This window comes from Eretmochelys imbricata, chromosome 16 (genome assembly GCF_965152235.1).
Source record: "Eretmochelys imbricata isolate rEreImb1 chromosome 16, rEreImb1.hap1, whole genome shotgun sequence".
Lineage (NCBI taxonomy): Eukaryota > Metazoa > Chordata > Testudines > Cheloniidae > Eretmochelys > Eretmochelys imbricata.
Genome location: NC_135587.1, coordinates 25,568,365 through 25,591,040, shown reverse-complemented (window position 1 = coordinate 25,591,040; position 22,676 = coordinate 25,568,365). Strand labels below are relative to the sequence as shown.

At 43.7% G+C, this 22,676-nt stretch overlaps 2 protein-coding genes across 5 annotated transcripts in view; one reads left to right on the top strand and one right to left on the bottom strand.

The window, feature by feature from the left end:
- Positions 1-1,965: 1,965 nt before the first annotated feature.
- ARPC5L (actin related protein 2/3 complex subunit 5 like) lies at positions 1,966-12,396 on the top strand. 2 transcript variants are annotated; one of them, XM_077836010.1, is made up of 4 exons: positions 1,966-2,170; positions 7,383-7,454; positions 8,159-8,335; positions 11,361-12,396. In XM_077836010.1, the coding sequence occupies exons 1-4, from the start codon at positions 2,027-2,029 to the stop codon at positions 11,421-11,423; spliced, it is 456 nt and encodes a 151-aa protein (XP_077692136.1). In that variant the 5' UTR covers positions 1,966-2,026; the 3' UTR covers positions 11,424-12,396. The 2 variants fall into 2 exon arrangements, with proteins under 2 accessions (XP_077692136.1, XP_077692135.1); XM_077836009.1 differs by lacking the exon at positions 1,966-2,170 and adding an exon at positions 4,749-6,629 and having other exon boundaries at positions 7,384-7,454.
- A 140-nt stretch (positions 12,397-12,536) lies between these two features.
- Positions 12,537-22,676, bottom strand: part of GOLGA1 (golgin A1) — a 34,259-nt gene continuing 24,119 nt past the window's right edge. For all 3 annotated transcript variants that reach the window (XM_077836006.1, XM_077836008.1, XM_077836007.1), the window contains exons 18-24: positions 21,552-21,654; positions 20,873-21,033; positions 20,286-20,441; positions 19,247-19,306; positions 17,825-17,995; positions 17,097-17,183; positions 12,537-15,960 (exon numbers count right to left, since the gene is read on the bottom strand). In XM_077836006.1, coding sequence (XP_077692132.1) covers positions 15,880-15,960; positions 17,097-17,183; positions 17,825-17,995; positions 19,247-19,306; positions 20,286-20,441; positions 20,873-21,033; positions 21,552-21,654 — 819 coding nt within the window. In that variant the 3' untranslated portion in view covers positions 12,537-15,879. The remainder of the gene's footprint in view (positions 15,961-17,096; positions 17,184-17,824; positions 17,996-19,246; positions 19,307-20,285; positions 20,442-20,872; positions 21,034-21,551; positions 21,655-22,676) is intronic.

Here is a 22,676-nt window from a genome sequence, read left to right as displayed (position 1 = left end):
GAAAGGAAGGGTGTGGAGGAGCTTTACTGGTACTGAAACATAGGGTGGGGTGGGTGGGGAGTCTAAGCAATGGGGAACAGCATGTAATTTCTTAATGCATAATTCTAGCTGTAGGAAATCAGACATCCTCCTTCCACATCTTAAAATGAAATGCCAGCTTATGAGATGGTTGAACCCAGTCTCGTAACTTTAAGAGGAGGTGGGAGTACAAATAGTTTGTCATGCAAGTACAGTATTTGGTATGTGGACCTGATGTGTAGGGGCTGGGCTACACTAGCCCTAGATTTATTATGGTTTAGAACAGGGGGTCTCAACCTTTTTCTTTCCAAGCCCCTCCTCAGCATGCTATGAAAATTCCACGGCCCCCTGGGCCACAGCAGCTGTTTTTCTGTGTATAAAAGCCAGGGCCAGCATTAGGGGGTAGCAACCAGGGCAACTGCTCAGGGCTGCATGCCACAGCGGGCCGCAAAGCCAAGCTGCTCAGGCTTTAGCTCCCGCCCTCGGGGGCGGGGGTGAAGGCAGCGTGGCTTCAGCTTTCTGCCCCTGAGTCTAATGCCAGCCCTGCTTGGTGGACCCCCTGAAACCTGCTCATGGCCCCCCAGGGGGCCCTGGGCCCCTAGTTGAGAACTGCTGATTCAGAACAAAGTGAGGGCACTCACCTGTTTAGAGCAGCTTTTAGCCCACTTCTCGTTCGACCGACCACAAGAAGGGCAAGGGCTGGAGCTGACTGTGGCTGTGCAATATGCTGTACCCAGCCAAGCCCTGACCTCGCGCCTCTGGGCCCTGCTCTACTACGGGCAACTACAGGAGCTGTGGGGAGGCCTCGCTCCGGGCTGCCGCAGGGACAAGCACCTGCTTGCCCCAGCTGCAGGTGTTTTTAGGCAGGGCTCTGGTGCTGGGGGCTGCACAGCTCCCAGGGCGGGGCAAACAGCACCTGCTTCGGGTAGGCTTGCCAACCCTCCAGGATTGTCCTGGAGCTTCCAGCAATTAGAGACAGCCATGTGATGAAACCTCCGGGAACCGGGCAAAACTCAGAACCCGCCTCTGGCCCCACCCTGCGACAGGCCCTGCATGGAGCTGGAGAGGGGGCCAGCCCTCCCTAGAGTCCCTGGCTCTCCCCGCCCCCCTCCTCAGAGTCCCAGCCCCGCCCCCACGTCTGCTCAGCCCCGCCCCTCCCCTCGCCCGCTCAGCCCCGCCTCCCCAGAGTCCCTCCCCCTCCCCCACGCCCGCTCAGCCCCGCCTCCCCAAAGTCCCTCCCCCTCCCCCACGCCCGCTCAGCCCCGCCTCCCCAGAGTCCCTCTCCCGCCCCCTCGCCCGCTCAGCCCCGCCTCCCCAGAGTCCCTCTCCCGCCCCCTCGCCCGCTCAGCCCCGCCTCCCCAGAGTCCCTCCCCCTCCCCCTCGCCCGCTCAGCCCCGCCTCCCCAGAGTCCCTCTCCCGCCCCCTCGCCCGCTCAGCCCCGCCTCCCCAAAGTCCCTCCCCCTCCCCCACGCCCGCTCAGCCCCGCCTCCCCAGAGTCCCTCTCCCGCCCCCTCGCCCGCTCAGCCCCGCCTCCCCAGAGTCCCTCTCCCGCCCCCTCGCCCGCTCAGCCCCGCCTCCCCAGAGTTCCTCCCCCTCCCCCTCGCCCGCTCAGCCCCGCCTCCCCAGAGTCCCTCTCCCGCCCCCTCGCCCGCTCAGCCCCGCCTCCCCAAAGTCCCTCCCCCCTCCCCCACGCCCGCTCAGCCCCGCCTCCCCAGAGTCCCTCCCCCTCCCCCTCGCCCGCTCAGCCCCGCCTCCCCAGAGTTCCTCCCCCTCCCCCCCGCCCGCTCAGCCCCGCCTCCCCAGAGTCCCTCCCCCTCCCCCCCGCCCGCTCAGCCCCGCCCTCCAGCTCCGAGTCTCGCCTCACAGCCAAGCTCCGCCTCTGTCCTTCCGGCACCTCCCCGACTTCTCCGGCGGCGGGCGGGGTTTCCGGTTCCGCCCCTTGCCGGAAGCGGCGCGCGGGGGCTCGCGGCTGTGAGGCGAGGCGCGGCGCGGCGGCCTCTCCGCCGGCATGGCCCGGAACACGCTCTCCTCGCGCTTCCGCCGCCTGGACATCGACGAGTACGACGAGAACAAGTTCGTGGAGGAGCCGGACGAGGCGGCGGCGGCGGCCGAGCCGGACCCGGCTCCCGAGGTGGAGGCGCTGCTGAGGCAATATCCTTCGGGGAGTCGTGGGCCCGGCCCCGCCGGCGGGGAGAGCCGCGCCGGGCGGGCCCACAGGCCCCAGGGCCGCGTCCTGGGAGCCGGCCGGGCCGCTGTCGTCCCGGGGGGCGGCTCTTCTGCGGGCGCGGCGGCCGGGGGCTTGGCGGGCGGTGTCCGCGCGGGAGCGGCGCGGGCCCTGCGCCGGGCTGCTGCAGGCGGGGGCCTGGAGAGCCCCCGTCTCCGCGGAGCGAGGGCAGGAGTCGGGGCTTGACGCGGCGGCGCCTGCCTCGCCGCTGCCCGCCCGGGCTGGAGCGCTCCAACCCGGGTCCGTTCCTTGCAGCGGCGGCCCAGGCGAGCCCTGCGAGGGTGCAGAGAGCAAGCTGGTGGAGGGGCGGGCAGACAGATCCAGGGGCGGATTTTTACAGAAGTGGTCTCTGCTATACTTGGGAAGGAAACTGTGAACCTACGGAGAGCTGAATCCAGGCAGCGATGTCTGCCCGAGGGCGCAGAAAGCCCGGAACAGTCGCTCTGATGTGTGAACTGAGGCATTCCTTTCACTGGCTCCTACTCGGGTGACACGGATGATACTTTAAAAGTCAACGTTGTTAGCTATTACTTTGCTCAGAAAAGCATGTATTAGAGCATGTATCGTGTTATGAAGATTTACAGTTACTTTGAGGGGGATTTTCAAAAGAACAGTTGGCAAAAAAACATCTAACTCCCAGTTGACTTTCAATCAGTATAGGGTGCCTAACTACCATTTGTACTGTTGAAAATCTCTCCTTTAACAACAGTTTATATTGCATATGTCTTTTAACACCATGTGGCCCATGGTTGCAGTGTGGGCATTATTGATGTTATAGCCTTAAAGGGAGTGGGGTCTCTTCTTTCAAAAGGTAGTGTGAAACATACATGTCCCCAAGTGCTTTGTAAATTTAGTCATGAATATAAATTTGGTGAGATTAAGTAGCTGTGCATAACTGAAAATACCTACAATTGGAGATGTGTTAAAAGTATAATTTTTGATCTGTTCTGAGGTATTCCTTAATGCTCCTAGGTGTGACTAATTTACATAGTTCCCTTATAACATCTATTAAAATGCTAAAAACACTTGGCTCCCCAAAATGTTATCTTAACCCATCTCTCCTTTTTTCATCTTTGCCTTTTTGCTGTCCAGTTTCATGAGTTCTAATCTCATCACACTTTCTGTTTACAAGAAATAAACATGTTCCTTTGCTTATCTTTATATGATACAGTGGACAAAATTGAAAAAACTCCACTTGGCTGATAAAGAAAAGAAAGCAGCAAACATGGGAAATGAAAGCAAGTCCCAGACTGTGCTTTAACTTTGATTAAGATTGGTATCTCTGTCTGTGGAATTCTAACCAGGTCCTGAAATCTGAAATAACCTGATTTATAGTTGTGGGTCTAAGCTGTGCATATTACAACACCAACAATTCTGTCATTTTTTTAGCAGTTTATGAAAGGGGATTATGTGGGATCTGATCTCAATTTTTGTAGCAGTTGATTGTAATTCATAGTTTATATTGGATTGTTGATAAAAACACTGGAAGCAAATTAAGTTACCTAATTAGGGGTTGCAGACAGAAGTGGACAGAGAGCCTTATATAGAAGGAGAATGTTCCGTTGCCTCATCCCATTTCTGAAATAATTTTTCAAGTAGGACAGTGTGTTTTGAAGTGAGTTAATTGAGCCAAACTGATGTAAATGTGCTTAAAATAACTCTGCCACCAGCCACACTGGGACCTAACCCAGATTATTCCTTTTATTAAGGTTCCTGTTCAGAAGATGAAAGCAAGGAGGCTCCTTGACACAATGTATTTTTAAAATGAAGCCTACAACAAGTGGGGGGGGGGGGGAGAGGGGAGCAGGATAGCCTCTTACTGGGAGGATCTGCAGGAGAAATAGTTTTAGTTTGTCTGTGCACCTTAGAAAATATCAGTTGGAGTTGTGCAGATCTTTTTTCACAGTGTAACCTAGAGTAAAGTGCTTGATAGCCTGGGAGGTTTATATCTTCCATCCACAAAAAGGGTACAGGTTTGCTCCCATCACTAATACATATCAGTAGTGTCCGCTTTACCACGTGGAGATGACAAAGTTCATTCTCCCCATTTGCTGCTTGGATTCTCTGCTCAAGCTGTTAAAAGGTGGTGATGTGGTCATTTCTGTGATGTGGGACTTTTCTCCATTAGGGGGCTGGACTAAGCCCCACCAAATGATTTCAGATTGGTCCGAACAGCCATCAGACTTGATGTTGACCTGGGCTGGATTCTAGTCTGTCATCTAAAGGTGACAGAATCTATATCTCATTACCAATCCTCTGAGCTATCTTGTACCCATACTATGTAGTTAAGATTCCTTCACTGTAAAAATTAAATTGGGCAGAAGGCCAATAACTGTTCTAAGTTTGTATAATTTGATTAGTAACTAGTTGCCGTATGTGCTGATCCCTTTATATTGATCAGAATTCTTCCTGAGTGGAAGCTGTCACTTGGGCTGCTCTTCCACACCAAATAAGATCATTCATGAAGTCCTCCAAGATGCACGTTTCTATCTGAATAAGTGTTGGGAATGACTGAATTAACTATTTTATGGCAGCATTATTTTTTAAATCCCAATATGAAGTTGCGGGTAACAAGTTAACGACTTGCATGTATTTCAGAGAGGGGCTCTCCTATTAATTAAGGAAGTAGATTAGTTCATTACCATCCTGCTGTTACTTCTATTTATAAGCATAATAGAAATGAATAGTAAATGATTTGAGAGTTTTCCAGTTATAGCTGCCAGTATACCAAGTTACTTTTTAGGTAACTTGTTCCCCTGGATGCCATTCTTGTTACTTGGCATCCCTTGAACTAAGCAAATGAGAATGTTGGGTTGTAAGGTTAGATGGTTCCATAGCTCAGTTTGAGTAACTGAGAGCAAGGCTTTGCTGATTTGCAAAGTTTTATGTTTTGTGGTAAATGAGGAGGTCTCTGTTTCTGTAACAGTGAAGTCTTGTCAGCTTTAGTTTAACTGACACAGGATTTCCTGTCAACTCAGATGTGAACAATTGCTTTAAAAATAAGTGAAGAGGAAATTGACCTTGAAGCAGAATGAGCACTTGTTTGCAATCCTTCTTGCTGTGCTGTTGGGCTTTAACAATCTTACTCTTGCTGTGTAGTTTCAGGGCTTGGGATCACAAAGTTAATTAAAATCATTGTGAAACATAAAACTGGTGCTGATTTCTTTGGCATCTTTTATTCAAGTTTTTAAGTTTATATTTAATTGCCTGATACTTGTGACTGTTCTTACTATACAGTATAGAATTCCCCAAACTACCTTGCTCCATTACCACAATTTAACTTATGTAGAAAAGATAACATCTCTTCATTGGCAAAGCTCAGGTTTCCACACTCTCCTCCTATAGAAGGAGAAACTATAGCTACGCTTAGGATTTGCAGGAGACAGGACTGGATGTTTCCCAGATGGGATATGCATGCATTCCCTTTCATAAATAGATGTGTGTAATCTGAATCTTTCCCATGCTTTCAGATATCACTTAGGATACAACCAAGACTCTGCTATCTCTGTGTAGCTTGGACTGCTTCTTGCATGTCTTCTATGTTGTTAAATCTCATAATTTTCTCTCTACATACTGTTCAATGGAGCGATTCTTTTGGTTGACTCCTCTTACATGTTTCTTGAGTTGTCCATAGCAGATGCTCAGGCTTCATTCTTAACACATTCGATATTTTCATCATCTTCTATGGGTAACTTTGGAGATAAGGAGTTGTTCAACTGTGATGGCAGTTGCAATAAATTCATTCCATTTAATACTTAGTATTTTCCTGGGGCATTTGCTTTCAAAGGCATTTAGATATTTGTCTGTAAGTTTGGTGGATTTCCAGCCTCCAGAACCATATGCAAGGTGAAAATGACATTTTAGTTGAAGTTGTAGTTTGGTTTTTAAAAGACTACATCTTGTTTAAGCTGGTGAATGCAGCAGCCATCTTGCCAATTTGATATTTTCTTCTGGATATCCCCAGTGGACTTGTTTATATTTTTACAGCTAATCTAACAGGTCTTCCTTCTGGACGCTGAGTTGTTACCCACCTACTTTGTGAATTCTAGCTTTAGGAGCTGTGGAATCCTACACGTCTTTTCACAGCAAAACCCCTCTTGAAAGAATTGGGAACGCTTTCTGATTGAAGACAGGATAAGACGCTTTTTTTTGGATCTCGTGTGTGTGTGTGTGCAGGTTATGTGGACCCTGAACTCCATAATGCTATTTTGGAATTTCAGTGACTACACCGGGGTCTCAAACATCCGGCCCGCAGAGTTATTTGCTGATGCCCGCCAAGCTCCCCGCTTCCCCCTGGAGTTATTTCCTGTGGTTGCCAAGCTCCCCTCACCTGCCGCTGCATCCATGCTCCTCTGCCTACCTCCAAGTGCTTCCCACTGCCAAAGAGGTGTTTGGTGGCACTTAGCGCTTTTCAGGAGGGACGGGGAGCTGTGCGCTCAGGGGAGGAGGCGGGGCGGGGATTTGGGGAAGGGGTTGGAATGGGAGCGGGGAAGAGGTGGAGTGGGGGCTGGGCCGGGGGCAGTGTGTGTGCATGTGCGGGGGGGACGGGGACTTCTGTACCTTTATATGAAAAGGTGTCAGTAATGCGGCCCTCAGGCCAATGTACTAGTCCTCATGTGGCCCTCGTGGTTTGGGTTTGAGATCCCTAGTCTACACAGTATCCACTGTACTCTTTATCAGTAATGTAATTTTTGTGACAAGCTGGGATACCTCCGAGTTCATGGTGATGCTCAGCCATTATTGTGTACATTATGTATAGTATTTAAAAACAGTGGTAAGTGTAAAGATCTACTGACCATGAACTGAGTTTCCTTTTGATGTGCACAAGTTGACACTCTACTTTGCTACTACACCATCTTTTAGAAATCATGTATTTTGTATTACAAAGCACATTGTGGTGATCTTTAGAGTACTCAAAAGGCTATTCACAATAGTCTTAGCTATATTAAAAATGAGGGTTATGTCAGCTTGATCAAAAGGTGTGGTATGTTGCTACAGTTTGTCCTTGCTTCCTGATTCCACTATCTTGAGTTAGGTGTTTTAGAAAATCCAATGCTCTAATCTGTCCTTTATAGAATGCTTATTAATAATCTTTAAGAATATCTAAACAATTTGGGTCCTTAACTTGCTGTGCTGCACAGGTGATATGCTCCAAGCTTTCCACACAGCTTTAAGGAATTCTCCTTTGAACACGAAGAACCAAGCAATAAAGGTAAATGGAGTCTTTGGGTTTCTAATGGTGTGACTGTTAGTTCACCTTAAGTGCTGACACACTGATCCTTATGGACCTAGCTATGGAGTGTTAATACGCTTTAAAATAACATTTATCTGAAAATATAAATAGCTGATTGTTAATAGTCTAGTATATGAACCACTTGTAAAATGTATATGCTATATATTTCTACTTAGACACCCTTGATTAGTAACTGCTTCTGTTCGGTGGCTTGACCTTTACCATGCAAACTCTAGGAGAAGAATATTAGAAGCTATCCAGTATATGTGGCTTCTCCACCTTGGTGCACATACCTGGCTCGATGGAGTGGGATAGCAAGTTTATGCTAGGGCATAGCAGTGGGGGAAACATGCTGCTAAGATACTTACAAGTCTGGTCCACTGACCCACCAAATCCCATCATCTTCTCAGAAGGAAAGACTGACCCTTTTCAATCCTTCTAATGTTTAAAGAAGTTGGTTCTTAAATGCTTCTAAGTACTCAAATTTAAAATGGTAAAATTAAAGCCTAACGGTTCACAGACTGACATGGCCTTTTATATCCAGCTGTGAGTTCCATTGCATGTTATCTGTTAGGCAGAAGTCATTTGAGTACATGTGCATTTTGGATACAGTTAAGATTTTGCTATTTCTGCTCTTTGAGGCAGTAGGTTCTGATGTCATTTTATTTCTCTTGTCGTTGCAGGAACGGGCCCAGGGAGTGGTGCTTAAGGTCCTCACATCCTTTAAAAGCAGTGAGATAGAACAGGCAGTAAACTCGTTAGACAGAAATGGTATTGACTTGTTAATGAAGTACGTTTATAAAGGATTTGAAAAGCCAACAGAAAATAGCAGTGCAATATTACTTCAGTGGCATGAAAAGGTAAGCCTCTCTTCCAGTGCTGCCGAAAGTCACGGTTCAGTAGGATCATTGGTGAAAATCTTCTGAGTGGCTACATGCTCTATGTAACAGTACCTCTTGCAGAATCGTATGATATTATTGTAGTCAGTGGAGGTGCTGGTGGAGGAGTCTGAGAGGGCATTTTCCCTGAGGGCTACACTATTTGGGAATTTATTTCCCTACTGGTCTGCCAGAGTTTGGATTCATTAACTTTTAGTAGGCTTCAAAGTCTATCTTTTCTTGCAGCCATTTAGGAAGGTTGGGAGTCCATGGAAGGAGGAATAAGGTGGAAGTATTATGATGTAGTTGGGTAGAGTGGTGTGGTTTTCTTTGGTAGAATCTACCAACTTGTAAACTGAGAGTTGATTATTCAAAGTATTAAAGTGATTAGAAAAAAACAATCAGGCGTATATGCAGAGGTGCATAGGCCTCTGGATATGTGCTAGAGAAATACATGCCTCAGAGCTTTCGTGTGTCATACTCCCATAAATTGGCAACTGGATGTACAAAACTGAGCAGTGATTGTTATACAATTCTAACTTGCAAGAGAAACTCTTGTGAAGTCTTGCAACTGAAAAGCTCCTACTTGGACCACATTCTACCTTAGCGTTCAAGTGTGGAATGACTGCTCTGATGTGTACTATCCTGAGGCAAAGGTCCCCTATCGAATGGCTGTTCTGTGATCCTATGAGGGTGTGGTGAGGGCCTTGCTGCCAATAGACTGTTTTGATACTTTCCTTCCTGCCACCCTGAGTAGGGTGCATGTTTGAGCAGGCAGAGGTCTGTAGGGAGTGATTGTTCTGCCCCCCTCCTGAGTGTAGGTCTGAGTGTGGAACAACTGTCTTAAAGTCTTTTTAAAGGAAGAAATTTCTTTAAATTCAGCATACATCTACAACCGCACAAGGATGTGTTCAGACATTAAAGGCAACACAGTAGGGATACCTAATAACTGCACTGAAGACTTCTGCAGCTGCTGCTTGCTTTGCAGAATGTCAGTTCAGATGTGGGGGTGGGAGGAGAGAACTGTTCTCTTGACAGCAAGGAACATATTTCTGCTTGTTTTTTGTTTCCAATGAACATGATGGTTTCTGGCCATTATGGATTGGTGGCCCATGGTGTATGAAATTACCCAGCATACTGCGTTGGCTGGGGAAATGTCACCATGCAGCGTATGCAGCAAAGCATAACGAGCTTACATGCTCATCACTAGACTTGGAAAGGAATGAGGCAGTACTACAGTAGTCTTGGCACTGTTTCCAAACTGAAGCTTTGCTCGCATTCCGCTTCATGGCACTACTGGTATGAAGAGTGACTCGTGCATGGTGAGAGGAGGAGTCATCTGTCTAGTCCTTTGAGATCTAGCACTTCCTTTCAGGACCTTTTTAAATTAGTGTCAAAGCCAGCTGCCCAGCTTTAGCAACAGATATAGAAACAAGTCTCAGTTGTGACTTGGGTGCAAGTGGGTAAAAACATGAATTCTTACACACCCAGCTTGTGCAATTACACACTCTCCCACACCTCTCAGATAAGAGGACTCAGTTATAACATTGCACTTCCTAAGAGCAGCAGGATGTTTTACATGAGTATTCCCTGCTCAGGTTGTAATACTTCATAGGTTGCATTTTTATTGCATCTAGCAGATAAACTTGTAAGCTGTCAATTTAGTCTCTTAGTATATAGCTGCTTCTCCTAATCACTAGTATATCTACATTTTAGACCCTAATGTAGGTACGTTTTGGTTTACTGTTTGTATGCAGGATATTGAACTTAGACTAAAAACAAAAGAACCTTGTTTTCAGTCAGAACTATGGCAGGTGATAGAGATTCTGGAGTTGTGGTAATGTCATACAAAGTTTTAATACCACCTTCAGTGGAACTGGTGATAGCTTTGTTCTGTGTGCTAGAGTCTTTCTGCACCATCCCCTTAAATTTGAATGGTTTACAAGATGTCACTAGGTTACTGTCTGACAGTAATGTCTCCCTCAAGTGTCCTTGGGTGCTCTGATATAATACAATAGCTTGTCTTACAGAACCATGTTGCCTCAGATACTTGAGAACCTCAGTCTTTATTCTACCTATCAACACTCTTGTGAAGAGTGAGATTATTATCCCCATAGTACAGATGTGGGAACCGAGGCATAGAGACTAAAGATTTGCCTAAGGTCCTGAAGGAAGTCAGGGCAGATCTGGGAATTGAATCCAGATCAAAAATCCCAGTTTAGCACCCTAACCATTAGCTCATCTCTTCTGGTGGTCAGCCATAGGTTATACTCTAGTCCTGATACAACTTATTCCCCAAATCACCAAGAAGTTAAATTGTTCTGTAAGATTACAACTGCAGAAGGTACCTGCACAGACTTTAGGGGAAAGATTAATGTATCTTAAACAGTTCTTCTAGGGTTAAATAATTTCCTATTTCTATTAATGCTGTTCTTAAGAAGTTGGGATAAACTGTCTAGTAATACATTCCCAATGTTTGACTTTAGAGTGTCTTCCAAAAATGGCTGCAGTTGCTGCTGACTATTGGAATGTTCAACTCTTGAACCAGTAGCATAATGCCAAATGGTTACAGTTCCTTAGTAACACTAATACTTGATCATGTGGGCATATTTCCTTTCTAATGTGTCTGAAAGTGAGATTCCACAAAATGAAAACTGCTGTTTCTGCTTCATGTTCATTTGCAGATTTGTTACCCTATCATTTTCAGAAGAATTAACTTATTCAAACAGTAATGTTAATTCCAGCACCTCTTCAGGAAATCTATTTTTCATTAAAGAGCCTTTTTTAAACAATGACTTCAAAGGTTTAAGAGCAAGAAAATGTAAAATAAGAAGTAAATGCTTAAATAGTGAATAGTGTCTGAATTTTAGGAGCTCTAGCAACAAATGGAGAAGTGAACTATATACTGCTTAGTGTTACAATTAAGTACAGAAATGTTAGCTAATATCTGCTGTTATGTCTGGGATGCCTTGTGTGTAATATCTATCTCCCTTTCCCACCCTCACAGGCACTAGCGGTAGGTGGACTAGGTTCCATAGTAAGAGTTCTTACAGCAAGAAAGACTATTTAAAAGACTTAACTTGAACCAAGATGAACAGTTTTGGAATCAGAAGAAAGAATTAGCTGAAGTGACGCTGGTCCATCTTTCTAGACATTGCAATCTACTGAAATACTTTGGAAACCTCTGGAATGCTTCTAATTCTAAAGGTTGGGGGAAAAGGGTAAATATTACTGTGCTTTCTGACTATCAAATACAGAAGCTGAGACATTCAATCCCTTGTTTAAAGGTAAAGCAGAAGGCAGAAATTCTGCTCCCATTACGGTAAGGGGAGAGGTCATTAAGAGCCTGTGTGTATTGCTTATTTAAAAGAAGAGGTGCTATGGCTTCAGTAGACACAGAATTCTGACTGGTTTCTGGGTGGGGGAAATGTTTTTGAAAGGGGATTTTGTACATACAATCAGAGGACTAGCTGGACTACTGGTTTGTAAAGTGCCTGCTGCATCAATAAAGCTCTTGAATTGTAAGAGTCAAACTGCCCTTGCTTCAAAGGCAAATTAGTATTGAAATATTCCTGGTGTAGGATCCTCCACATAGCAGCATGCTCTTGTTTACACATATACCACCTTGACTGACATGCTTTAAACTAGAGCACCTTTTCCTAAATGGACTGAATGAGCACCTGTAACTGCACCTTGGCCTCACTGTGTTTACTTGAATGTTTTCTTTCTAGCCCTGCTGTAATTTGTATGTATAAACAGAGGATTAAGTTAAGTGCCAAATATAATATATGGTGTATTAAGGTGTCTGAGGGTTTAGTTTCTCCTCATGCCAGCTGAGCAAGGAACTACTTCAAAGCTTCATGTATAACTAATGCTATTATGGAAAATGTGTCCTTGCATTTAAGTATGGTGAGTACTTGCTTGTCTTCTGAATGAGCTCTGATATGTTCACCTGTAAGCAGAAGTATATTCACTCCCTTTGAAGTGGACTTTTTCTGAGTAGAGTCCTGCTAATAAACTAACAGCACATCTTTAATGTACAATGCTGTATAGTCATCTGTGTGTGAGAAGATCCTGGCATGTTGTGTTAATGCTATGGATAACATAGCACCAGTCAAAAGAAGGGGACTGTAGTTTAGCTTTAGGTAAAAAAAAACAAACAGCAGTGCATCATTGAGTTACAAGAAAACCTATGGCAGACACAAGCTCAGAACTAGTACTGCATGGGCTATCTCTCTTCCTCTCCCAAGCAAAGATGCTACCCTAGTAACAGGACCTGCTGTGTGATTAAAAATTGAACTTTGAGAACCCAGTCCCTTTAGAGGCCAATGGCAAGCATTGGTGAGGACTATGACTTGAGATGCAGGGTGTTAAGGTTGGAGGAACTTGTCACCTAGAAGCACCTGGAACAAAGGCATTAGGGTAAATTATCCATGCAGCATATGCTGTCTTTTAGGTGAAAAGAGCTCCCCCTCCCACCCACCTTAAGGGTAACTGAATTTTAAAAATGAGAGATTGAAGGGCTGCTCATGGATTCTAGGTTCTGAAAAGGCATTACTGCACTGCTTCAAGAAGAACCCCTGACTGCTGGAAGATGGCTTCTCTTAATCAAGCAGCCATGGAGGGATGAAAGAGTAACAGAGGTCAAATGAAAGGGAACTTGATTGTAACTACAGGACAGCAGTTGAACTGGGGCTTTATAAATGGACTTCACCCCATCAGTGAAATTTGGTCTCCTGCAGTATGTATTAACATTATGCATCAAGTGAGGGAAGGGCATCAGAAATACTAGCCACAGAAGGTAGGAGAAGAAAAAGTATGCACTTACCCTCAATAAGAAAGTAGGCTTGGTTCATGAGTTAAGTATAACAGTTCCCCCACAGAGGTCAGTTAGCTCCTTTACATGTTAACTACCTGGTCCATTGACACTGGAATACCATTGAGCTAACCAAGTAAGGTGACTAGAAGGAAGTCCAGAGTTTTAATCAAAAATATTGCACCACAAATTAGTTCAGTTGTTTCATAGTGTTATATAATACAATCCATATTTACAACACCAAAGGAATAGATTAAAATCCACTGGCAAATGTTCATAGAAAGGATTATACATACCCAGGAGCTTCTATAGAAGGAAGTAGTACATTAATTATTTTTATATATACACCATAGATTATTCTTGCTGTGATAGTTACAGAAAATTCAACACAGGAAAACTAGCTCATGGCAAATTAAGGACCTTAAATTCCTATAGGATCAAACTGAAGTTATGCTATTCAACAGATACTGTAAGTTTCTCTAGCATACAGCCCACCTTGTTCCCTTTACCCTGATCCCCTAACCACCTGAGGAGACTGCTTTCCTTCATGTTAAGCAGCAACCCACAGCAGATTAAAGGAACAACTCAAACCAGCTTTTAAATAAATCCTTAAGCAGCATGCTGGTAGTCACTGGTGGACAAGAACAGTATGAGGGGCATCACCATACTGGAATTTACCTGCCCTAGATCCACTGTCATCAAGAGACACTAGCAAGGGTCGCTACTGCAATTGAGAATGTTTGAATTTCTTTGATATCTTATGGAAAGGAGCCATTCATCCTAAAGTAATTTTTTTAATCACAGTAAAATGAAAGCTTTAGTTCTAAGTACACACAGGCATAGCCCTCATTGCTCCATTTGGAGAGGCAAGAATAATGGACGCAAGTCTCTGCCCCTTGAGATTCATTAAATTTTCTAATATGAAAGCTTTTACATTTGTTTGTATGTTGTAAGTTAACTGTGGTAACTGCAGCCCTTGAGCCCCTCCATTGAGAGTAATGCTGTAGGTGAAGCTAAAGCCATTAAAGGTGTTTACTTAGGTGTAAGGACAGAGCCTGTTTATTGAAAATCTTATTGCTATTCTTCCACAATGGAAGGGTAACTTGATTTATAAAACTCCTTTTGACATTACTCCTACTAGCACAGGCCAACTCCTACACCCTCAGTAAGGTTAAAATACTACAGTGACTATGAATGTCTTATCAAGAAACATTTGGTCTAAAATTCTATCTTAAGAATATGTTGAATTTTCTTTAACAAGATGTATTTGATAAAAATACTGTTATTCAGCAATACCCAAGAGCCTTTTTGCCAAAGAATGACTAAACTTGCTGCCCGTGTAAGTTCTATATTTTCTATGTAGCTTTTATAAATACTTCAGTTTTTTTAAACAAAGCCAGACAAATTGCTGCTTCCTATTTTTAATGTAGTTTGTGGTTAGTAACTAAGGGCAAAATTCTACTCCGGCTCTGTATGGCAGATCAGGACTTACTCTGTCCTTCCTCTCCAGGGAAGTTCATAGTATTCAAGCCACAAGCTGCTGTGTACAAGCTGAATTCTGCCTTTACATTAAAAGGACTAACATGCTCCAACTAAAGAATAGGAGGACAGGAAAGAGCTAATAAGCCCACCACCTTAAAATCAAAGCAAATTTAGTTGAAGGTAAATGTAAAGTCTGAAATAGAACCAATCAATACTGCTTTAGAGGGAAGCAGGTGTTAGTTATAAAAGTCTGCTGCTAGCAAACTTGTAAAGAAAAAAAAAACCAAAGGTTTTATACTGATATTCTTTGCCCTTTGTATCACTAAGATTTTTTTTCCTTTCAGTAAGAACTATGGAACTCTTCTTTTAATTATGTTTACAATAAACTGAAATTCAGCTTTAAAAAGTATTTAAAATGGTTTACTACCTTTCTTCCCAACACTAACAACCTATGATACAGACCAGTACATTAGTTTAAAAGGTGATTGAGTATTAGGTACTATAATTAAGACCATTTTAAATATTCATTTTTTTCTTTAAGAAAAGTAAAAATCAGACAACTATAAAGTTGTGCTCTCTCTCTGAAAATTAAATAAATGTCATCTGTGCAGTTTTCATGACCGCAGGCCAGGATCTATGCACGGTAAAATTTACACAGTGATATGAACAAATGCTAACAAGTTAGGTCAGTATAACAAGGCAAGACTTTGTTTTTGGTTATACCCCTTGTTCGTGTTCTCCAAAAAGCTTTTATAACTGTCAGGAATTGAACACAGTACCACCAGCAAACCCCCCTTCATTGCCACCTGTGCACAATGAAAAAGGGAAGCTTTACTGTATGTACCTAGAGTTATAGAACTCTAGTATTTCATGACAACAGAAGCTGGGATTCCCCCATCATGACAAATGTAACTGTCAAAATCCTGAACTGCCACCGATGTTTAGTGAAATTAATATAACCCTTTGGTGCCAAGACACAGGATTTATGAGCATAAGGAGATAGCTGTTACACAGCAGACAGAGTCCCTGAATCCACCCCCGAGAGAAAATTTCAATTTGCAGTGAAGGATGCTGCTTGTACAGTATATCTTTGTAAACAATTTGTCAAAATTCTTGTACAAAATACTGCAATGACAGTGATTAAGACACACCTGAACTAGTGTGTGAAGTGTCCTTTTCACAGAAAAAAAAAAGAGGCTAGAAGCTGATTGCCCATTTTCCAGTTCTCTTAAGACCATGCTGTCCTGGGATTCGAGATGGATGGCCGGATACTGCCTTTGGGAGATGGCTTTGACCCAAACCACGACATCTGGCATGGGAAAGCACAACACACATTAACCTAGACTCTTCTTTTAAATCATGAAGATTTAACAAGGGACATCAGCCCTTTGGTTAAAGGTTAAAAAGATTTGATTAAAAAAACAAGCATTTATACAACATAAGCAGCAACAGTATTTGCATCCCACACACCTCAGAACTAAGATTCCAATGAAACTGGTTTCACTGATTTTCATTGTCTAAACAGCACATATTCCTTCTGCTTTCATAAAATTTAGCTGATTATGTATAACAGGATTATTTGTTTAAATTATTTCAACTGACTGTTCCTTTAACTTCACACAGTTTAATTTGTAATCACAGAACCCTGATTAAAGTCAAATGTAAAATACCCACTGTGAAATGGCACCCCATATCCCTCCTGTATACTCAGATATCTAGTCTGAACATGGTTAACTTAACTCTTGATCCAACTAGGAACAGAATGACAGAACAGTGGGCCTTGGGGTAACACCACGTAGCCCTTTACAAACACCACGTAGCCTTGAGTACAGCAGCCAGTGATCACTACCGCATGAGAAGAGCAGAGACTAAAACAGTTAGAGATTAAACACCACAGATCATCTATGGGGAGGTAAAAAGAAAAGGAGTACTTGTGGCACCTTAGAGACTAACCAATTTATCTGAGCGTGAGCTACAGCTCACTTCATTGGATGCATACCGTGGACATGCATCCGATGAAGTGAGCTGTAGCTCACGCTCAAATAAATTGGTTAGTCTCTAAGGTGCCACAAGTACTCCTTTTCTTTTTGCGAATACAGACTAACACGGCTGTTACTCTGAAACCTGTCATTATGGGGAGGTAGTGGGTCACTATTAAATGAGATTTAGGCACAAAACAGGAAGCTGGCGGGGCTCTGCCGATATAAAATAAAAATGAGGATGAAAAGGCAAACTACTCAAAAGATATGTTCTTGTTTAATCACCATGTAATTTATCTGCTGTAAACATATTTAAATGTTTGTAAACACACTAGTCTGCTAATTGCATGAAAACAGCAATTGTCATTAGATACAGAAGCTAAAATTTGGGAAATATGTTGCTGAACATCCTCACTGTTCTATGCTGGGACATCTAGGAGAGGACACACACAAAAACAAATCTTACCTTGTATTCCAATGTTTCTTTGAGCATATTTTCTTCCTCTTGCGAAAAGTTAAGTAACACAGACACAGCTTTAATTAGGTGGAATGCCTGAAATAAAAACAGATGTGTTGATATTTTGCAAAACTCTCAGGTCTCTAGCTCCACTCTGGGATTATGGGGTAACACTGAGGATCTGTGCAGGTTTGGTATGAAGCCTCTATCCTATCCCATTCACAGGTGTGGATTGTGTCAGCTCTAGGGAACTGCGTTCCATAAAATCACTGAGGTGGTTTACTTCCTCTGTGTTTGGCAGGTAGCTTTTCTTGATTCTTCAGTCTCTGTTGTGGTTTGCATAGTTTGGGGGAAGCACTTAATTTACCTGGTTTATTTGAATGAAGAATGCAGTTGGTTCCCATGGTAACCCTGAATAGTTCCTAGGGTTAACCAGGCTGGTGTATAGGCAGAATGGAGACATACAATATCCTAATGTATCTTTAGTGTTGAGTGTCTGTTCAAACCCGCGGTACTAATATTTTAAATGGATGCATCTTACCAGATCAACAGGACACCAGGATGCAGCTGGTGCTTCAAAGACTAAAGCAGTTAAACATAACACTGTGCAGTTGCAATTCTCTTTCTAGATCTTAATTACAGTTGGAGTTTTTGTTTATTTTAGTAAGCATGAGTGACTGTGGTGTGCAGGGAGGAGAAGAAAGCTGTCAAACGTAGATGTGAGAACAAGTCTTTACCTCAGATTCCCGGCAGGACATGAACTTTAGTACAACATGTTTAAGGTATTCAAAATTGATCTCCCGTGAGTCGTTTAAATCAGAGTTGTTTGTGACAGTCATGGCAGCATTAGGCACTTCAGAATTTGGTTTCTCACGTACTTCAGGGATCTCGCTGTCAGGCCTTATTTTCTGAAAAGGAAAAACTGCATTTTATATTTAAAAGTGATATGAATTTAGTACTGGAGGAAGGTGCTATCCTGATACCACTGGAGACTAAAGTCCTCTATCCACAAGAGGAGTGTAGCCAGGCAGGAATACTCAAGCAAAAGCTTCTCCCCACCTTACCCCGAAAGAGCCACTTGTAAGGAGAAGATGGTGATTGTCTCCATATCCACTAAATCCTTGGTCCCTCTACCCAGACTGCCAGCACAGAAGCTGCTAATGGTGTCTACATCACACAAACCACTTCTGGAACTGGACCTAAACCAAAAAGAGTGTTGTCTCTAGCCTGAGCAGGATTTGCCTAGGTATTGTAGAGGGGAAGGCTCTGTATCCCATTAGCAACATCAGAGCCATCCAATTCTAACAAAAGAACATTTAAAACCTTTAAAGGCAGGTAAATTATCAAATTTAATAAAAATGACTTCTTAGATGACTGCACCAAGTTGATCTAATGCTGATCGAGACAGGGGCTCACCATTTCATCCCCTCTACCCTCCCCTCCCTCTACCTAGATTGCAGGGTAGAGTCTTTCCCAAAGATGGATACCATAAGGCTGCGAGATTGACCCGCAGAGGCAGCTAAATAGCAATTAAATCTCAATTCTTCCATCTCCAAGGAGAAGCATCAGGAAATCCTCAGTCCCCCTGGAGCCAGGTCTTCTATAACCCACTAACTATCAAGCAAAAGAAAAAACCAAGATGTGCCCAAACCCTGTTCTGCATCCTTTTATTCACTGTGAAGTGACCACAAGGAAGAGTCTATGAAGGAATACCTCATCTCTCTTGTTTTCTAGTGCAGGTTTCCAGAGATGAACGAAGTAACCCTAGATTACTGCAAAGTGCAATGAACCAATCCTCAGCCCTTACATCAGAGGAACTACAGTGACCTGGCCACACCAGCTCTGGATGCTACCCTGGATTTCCCCTAGATGCAAAAGAAGAGATCAGGGCTGGCAATAATTATTTACTTGTGCTGAAATTACTGATTGACGCGGTACTCACATCCTGATTAACACCTCTTAGAGCTGTGAAGCATCTGTGGGATTAATGAATATTTATATCCCCAGACTGGGGATTCATTTTGCTGGGCACTCTGTAAACATATATGAAGACAGTCCCTACCCCAAAGGGTTTACAATCCAGATGGCAGGAAGTTTTTAAAAACTGGCAGCATAAGTACCTTGTCAATATCAGGGGGCTGGAAAGGTTCAAGACTTACCAACTCTTTCTGCAGGGTCTTTTTGAGCTCTGCCATTCTCTGCTGTAACTGTTTTATCATCTACACACACAAGACAGAGAAACTGATATTAGCTTAACAGCATGGAAGCTTCATATTTGAACATGCTCAGACCTACAAGTTTCAAATGAAAAAAACCCCAACAATTAAAGTGTAGCTAATGGGGCAGACATTGAACAAAGTTAATGGCTCTGGGAGAAGGAATCTGACAAGCCTGAATACTCTGCTCTTTCAGTCACACAGTGCAGCAGGAATGGGATGAGGAGACTATTCTTTAACTCCTGGTGCAGATTAACGTGACAACATTAGAGAGAAAATGTGAGGTTAACAGAAAACAAAGGGAACATGGCTGCAATGAGGAGAAAGATACTGCATCAGATACTGAATCTTCTCAGACACAGAAGCAGGATTTTCTGTTATGTATATGGCTCCATAAGACTGCAGAGTGCTAAGCTACAATGGATAACTGTGCATGCACAAGGAAATATGGAGACATGTCCTAGGTCTGGAACGATCCCCTTAAAGCCAGTGGGTCAATCCCCACTTTGAAGAGCCACTTCTTCCTTAAGGCACACCCTAAATGAAAAATACTAGAATAAGGGGTTAAAAAAATAAGGTAACTTCTTCCCGTGTATGTCTTGTCTTTCCAGCACTGTATTCTAGACTAATCTTTCCATGGAAGGCTCTGCCTTGACACTGTATCTTGTACAACACCAAGCATATTGTCATCACTTAATAATGAGGCTTCTTAGAAGAAGTGGGTCTAGAGAAAGAAGGCAGAGCAGTGAACCATGGTATGGGAAGCTGTTCCAGAGGTAGGAGGGGACAGGAAATCCTTTGGCAGCAGCAGGTTTTGCAAGAGGAGGGCAGGACATTAGTACCTAGGGTCAAATATTACCTGTAATTTCATGCTTTTCTGCAGGCCTGATAGCCATCACTGACACACGGTGGGCTGCTGAATCAGGAATACAAGCCACATGAGCCAAATGGAGAAAAGCCATTTCCACTGTATTTCAGTTACCTTGTTTTTCTCAGAAATTTGCTGCTCCAAGTCTCTATTGTCTTTCTTAAGTTGAATAATGTCTGCAGTTGCCACCTCTCCATTTTGTTCCACCTCACGGTCTTCTGGAGGATACAAGTGCTTATTAAAGGCTCTTGCTGCTTCTAATGCCAAAACCTTCAAAGGTAAAGAGCAAAGCAAATCTCAGAGACCACAACTTTGGCAGGCAGGTGCCACTGCCCGAAGATAAAGCTCCACTGTGTTTTTAAATGGTGAGTTTGGGCAGGACAACCTCTCATTTGTGAAATTACCCAAGACAGACACCCAAAGGGACATGGTAGCTGTCTAACAGAGGTGCTGCTTTTCATAGGACACTTAAAAACTGAAGGAGACTGGGTTCCTCTAGGCCAAGTGCACAGTGACAGATACAGACAGCTCTGGTGATGTTTTGAGGCAGCAGGTGGGTTGATGGGGTGACCAATTCAAAGCCCGTCACATCCCATGGAGAGGTTTTGTTTGCTTTCAGGCACAGCAGGGTGAGCTGAAGTCTCTGCACATTGTGATTTTCCAGACAAGACTGGAGGAAGCTGCCCTGCAACTTCACTCACATTTCTCCCACTGGCCAACAGGTGCTCTTGCTGCTCCTGTATCTTCAACCTCAAAGCACTGATCTGCTTTCCTGCAGTTTCTTCCCTCTCTGCTGCTTGGCTCTTACATGCTTCTATGTCAGACTGCAACAGGTGCATTTGCAGCAGGAGAGCTTCATGACCTGGGTCAGGACAGACATGGTTAGTGCCATTCTACAGAAGAAAACAATAACTTCTATTAATTTTCTGCAAACAAAGTGAGTTGCACAGAAGGCAAGTGGGAGAGCCTCAGGCCTATTTCCCCTCTCCAGTGATGCAGGAGGCAAATACAATGGGGACTGAACATCAATGCAAGCTGCCTCAGAGCTTTAACCAGGTGACTCCTAGTTCTTGCGTTATGAGAAGGGGTAAACAACACATCCTTACTCACTTTCTCCACACCAGTCATGATTTTATAGACCTCTACAATATCCCCCACCCCTAGTTATCTCTTTACTAGGACTAAGACAGTCCCAGTCTTTAATCTCTCCTTATATGGAAGCTATTTGGTACCCCAAATCATTTTAGATGCTCTTCTCTGCACTTTTTCCAATTAAAAATACTAGCATTTTTATAAACTATAGAGTCAAGCAATCCCTAAAGCTACAGAGACTTTACCAAAGTGAAGCAGTTTGGGATGAGTGGACTCCTTTGGTCTAACCTTGACTGAGTTGGTTTAGCTCCTCCTCTTTTTTTAGAATCACATCAGTTTTTTCATTGATCAACTGGTCCTTTCCCTTTATCAGTAAGATCAGATCTGTAACCTTGAAGACAGACAAAAGAAGGTAAACAGGAATAGTCAATATATAGAACCCACAAATGCTAAAATCTTTCTGTGGCCTAGCCAAAGGGTTACAGAGTATCACCACCTCAGCCAATGCTGGTCCCTCATTAAGAGAGGTAGGGTTTGAAAGCAGGACAAGATCTTTAATGGAAAAAAGATACAGCTTTGGGTGAACTCTACATTGGAATTGCAACTTCTGTCATGGCCAGCAGATGGCACCTATGAAATAATTACCAATTTAAAACCATACAGGACTGCAGCTTAAAACGCTCTGCAGTGGGTGGACCTAGGAAGCAGGATGATGAATACTGATCAGCACCACTGTGCGTTTACGGTGATTTCCTAGAACAAGGGTCAGCTTAGTGGGCTGGCTCCTCAGCACTGGGAGAAGTAAGTTCAGTGGCTGCTTGAGATGTGTGCTGGGATAGGTAGAAGAGTTTGCTGTTGGCTGTAGCTGCTAGTGGCTCTTTGCTCCCAAATAAGATTTTAAAGACACATATGCTAGTTGCAGGTCACACAGAATGTGGGTTAGAGGTCTGGGAGTACAGATGAGTTTACACAGCTAATTACTACAATGCCTAGCAAAATAATACAACTAATGGCCAAAATTGATCAAAATCACATGAAGACTGCTGAAGCCTCCTGACCATCACTTTTTTCAGACAACAGAACGGGGCTCATTTTGGATTACAGCAAACCAAGTCTTTTGTGTTAGGAGAGAACAGCTCTGAATGTGCAATAGATGCTGCTGTTCTTCAATCTCTTTTTAAGCTGCAGACACTCACCATCCAGGAAAGGAAAATGTCATGTTCTATGTACGCACGCTTGGTTTATAATCCCATAGGGTCAACACAAACCCATTCAGAATCCTGTTTGCATTCCAGGACATAGGAATGTAGAAAGCATCACTTCCATCCAGACCTTGGGCATTCTATGTGACCCTGACTGATTCATCTGACTGATTCATGAAGAGTCAGATCTGCAACTCACTCCCAAGAGCAA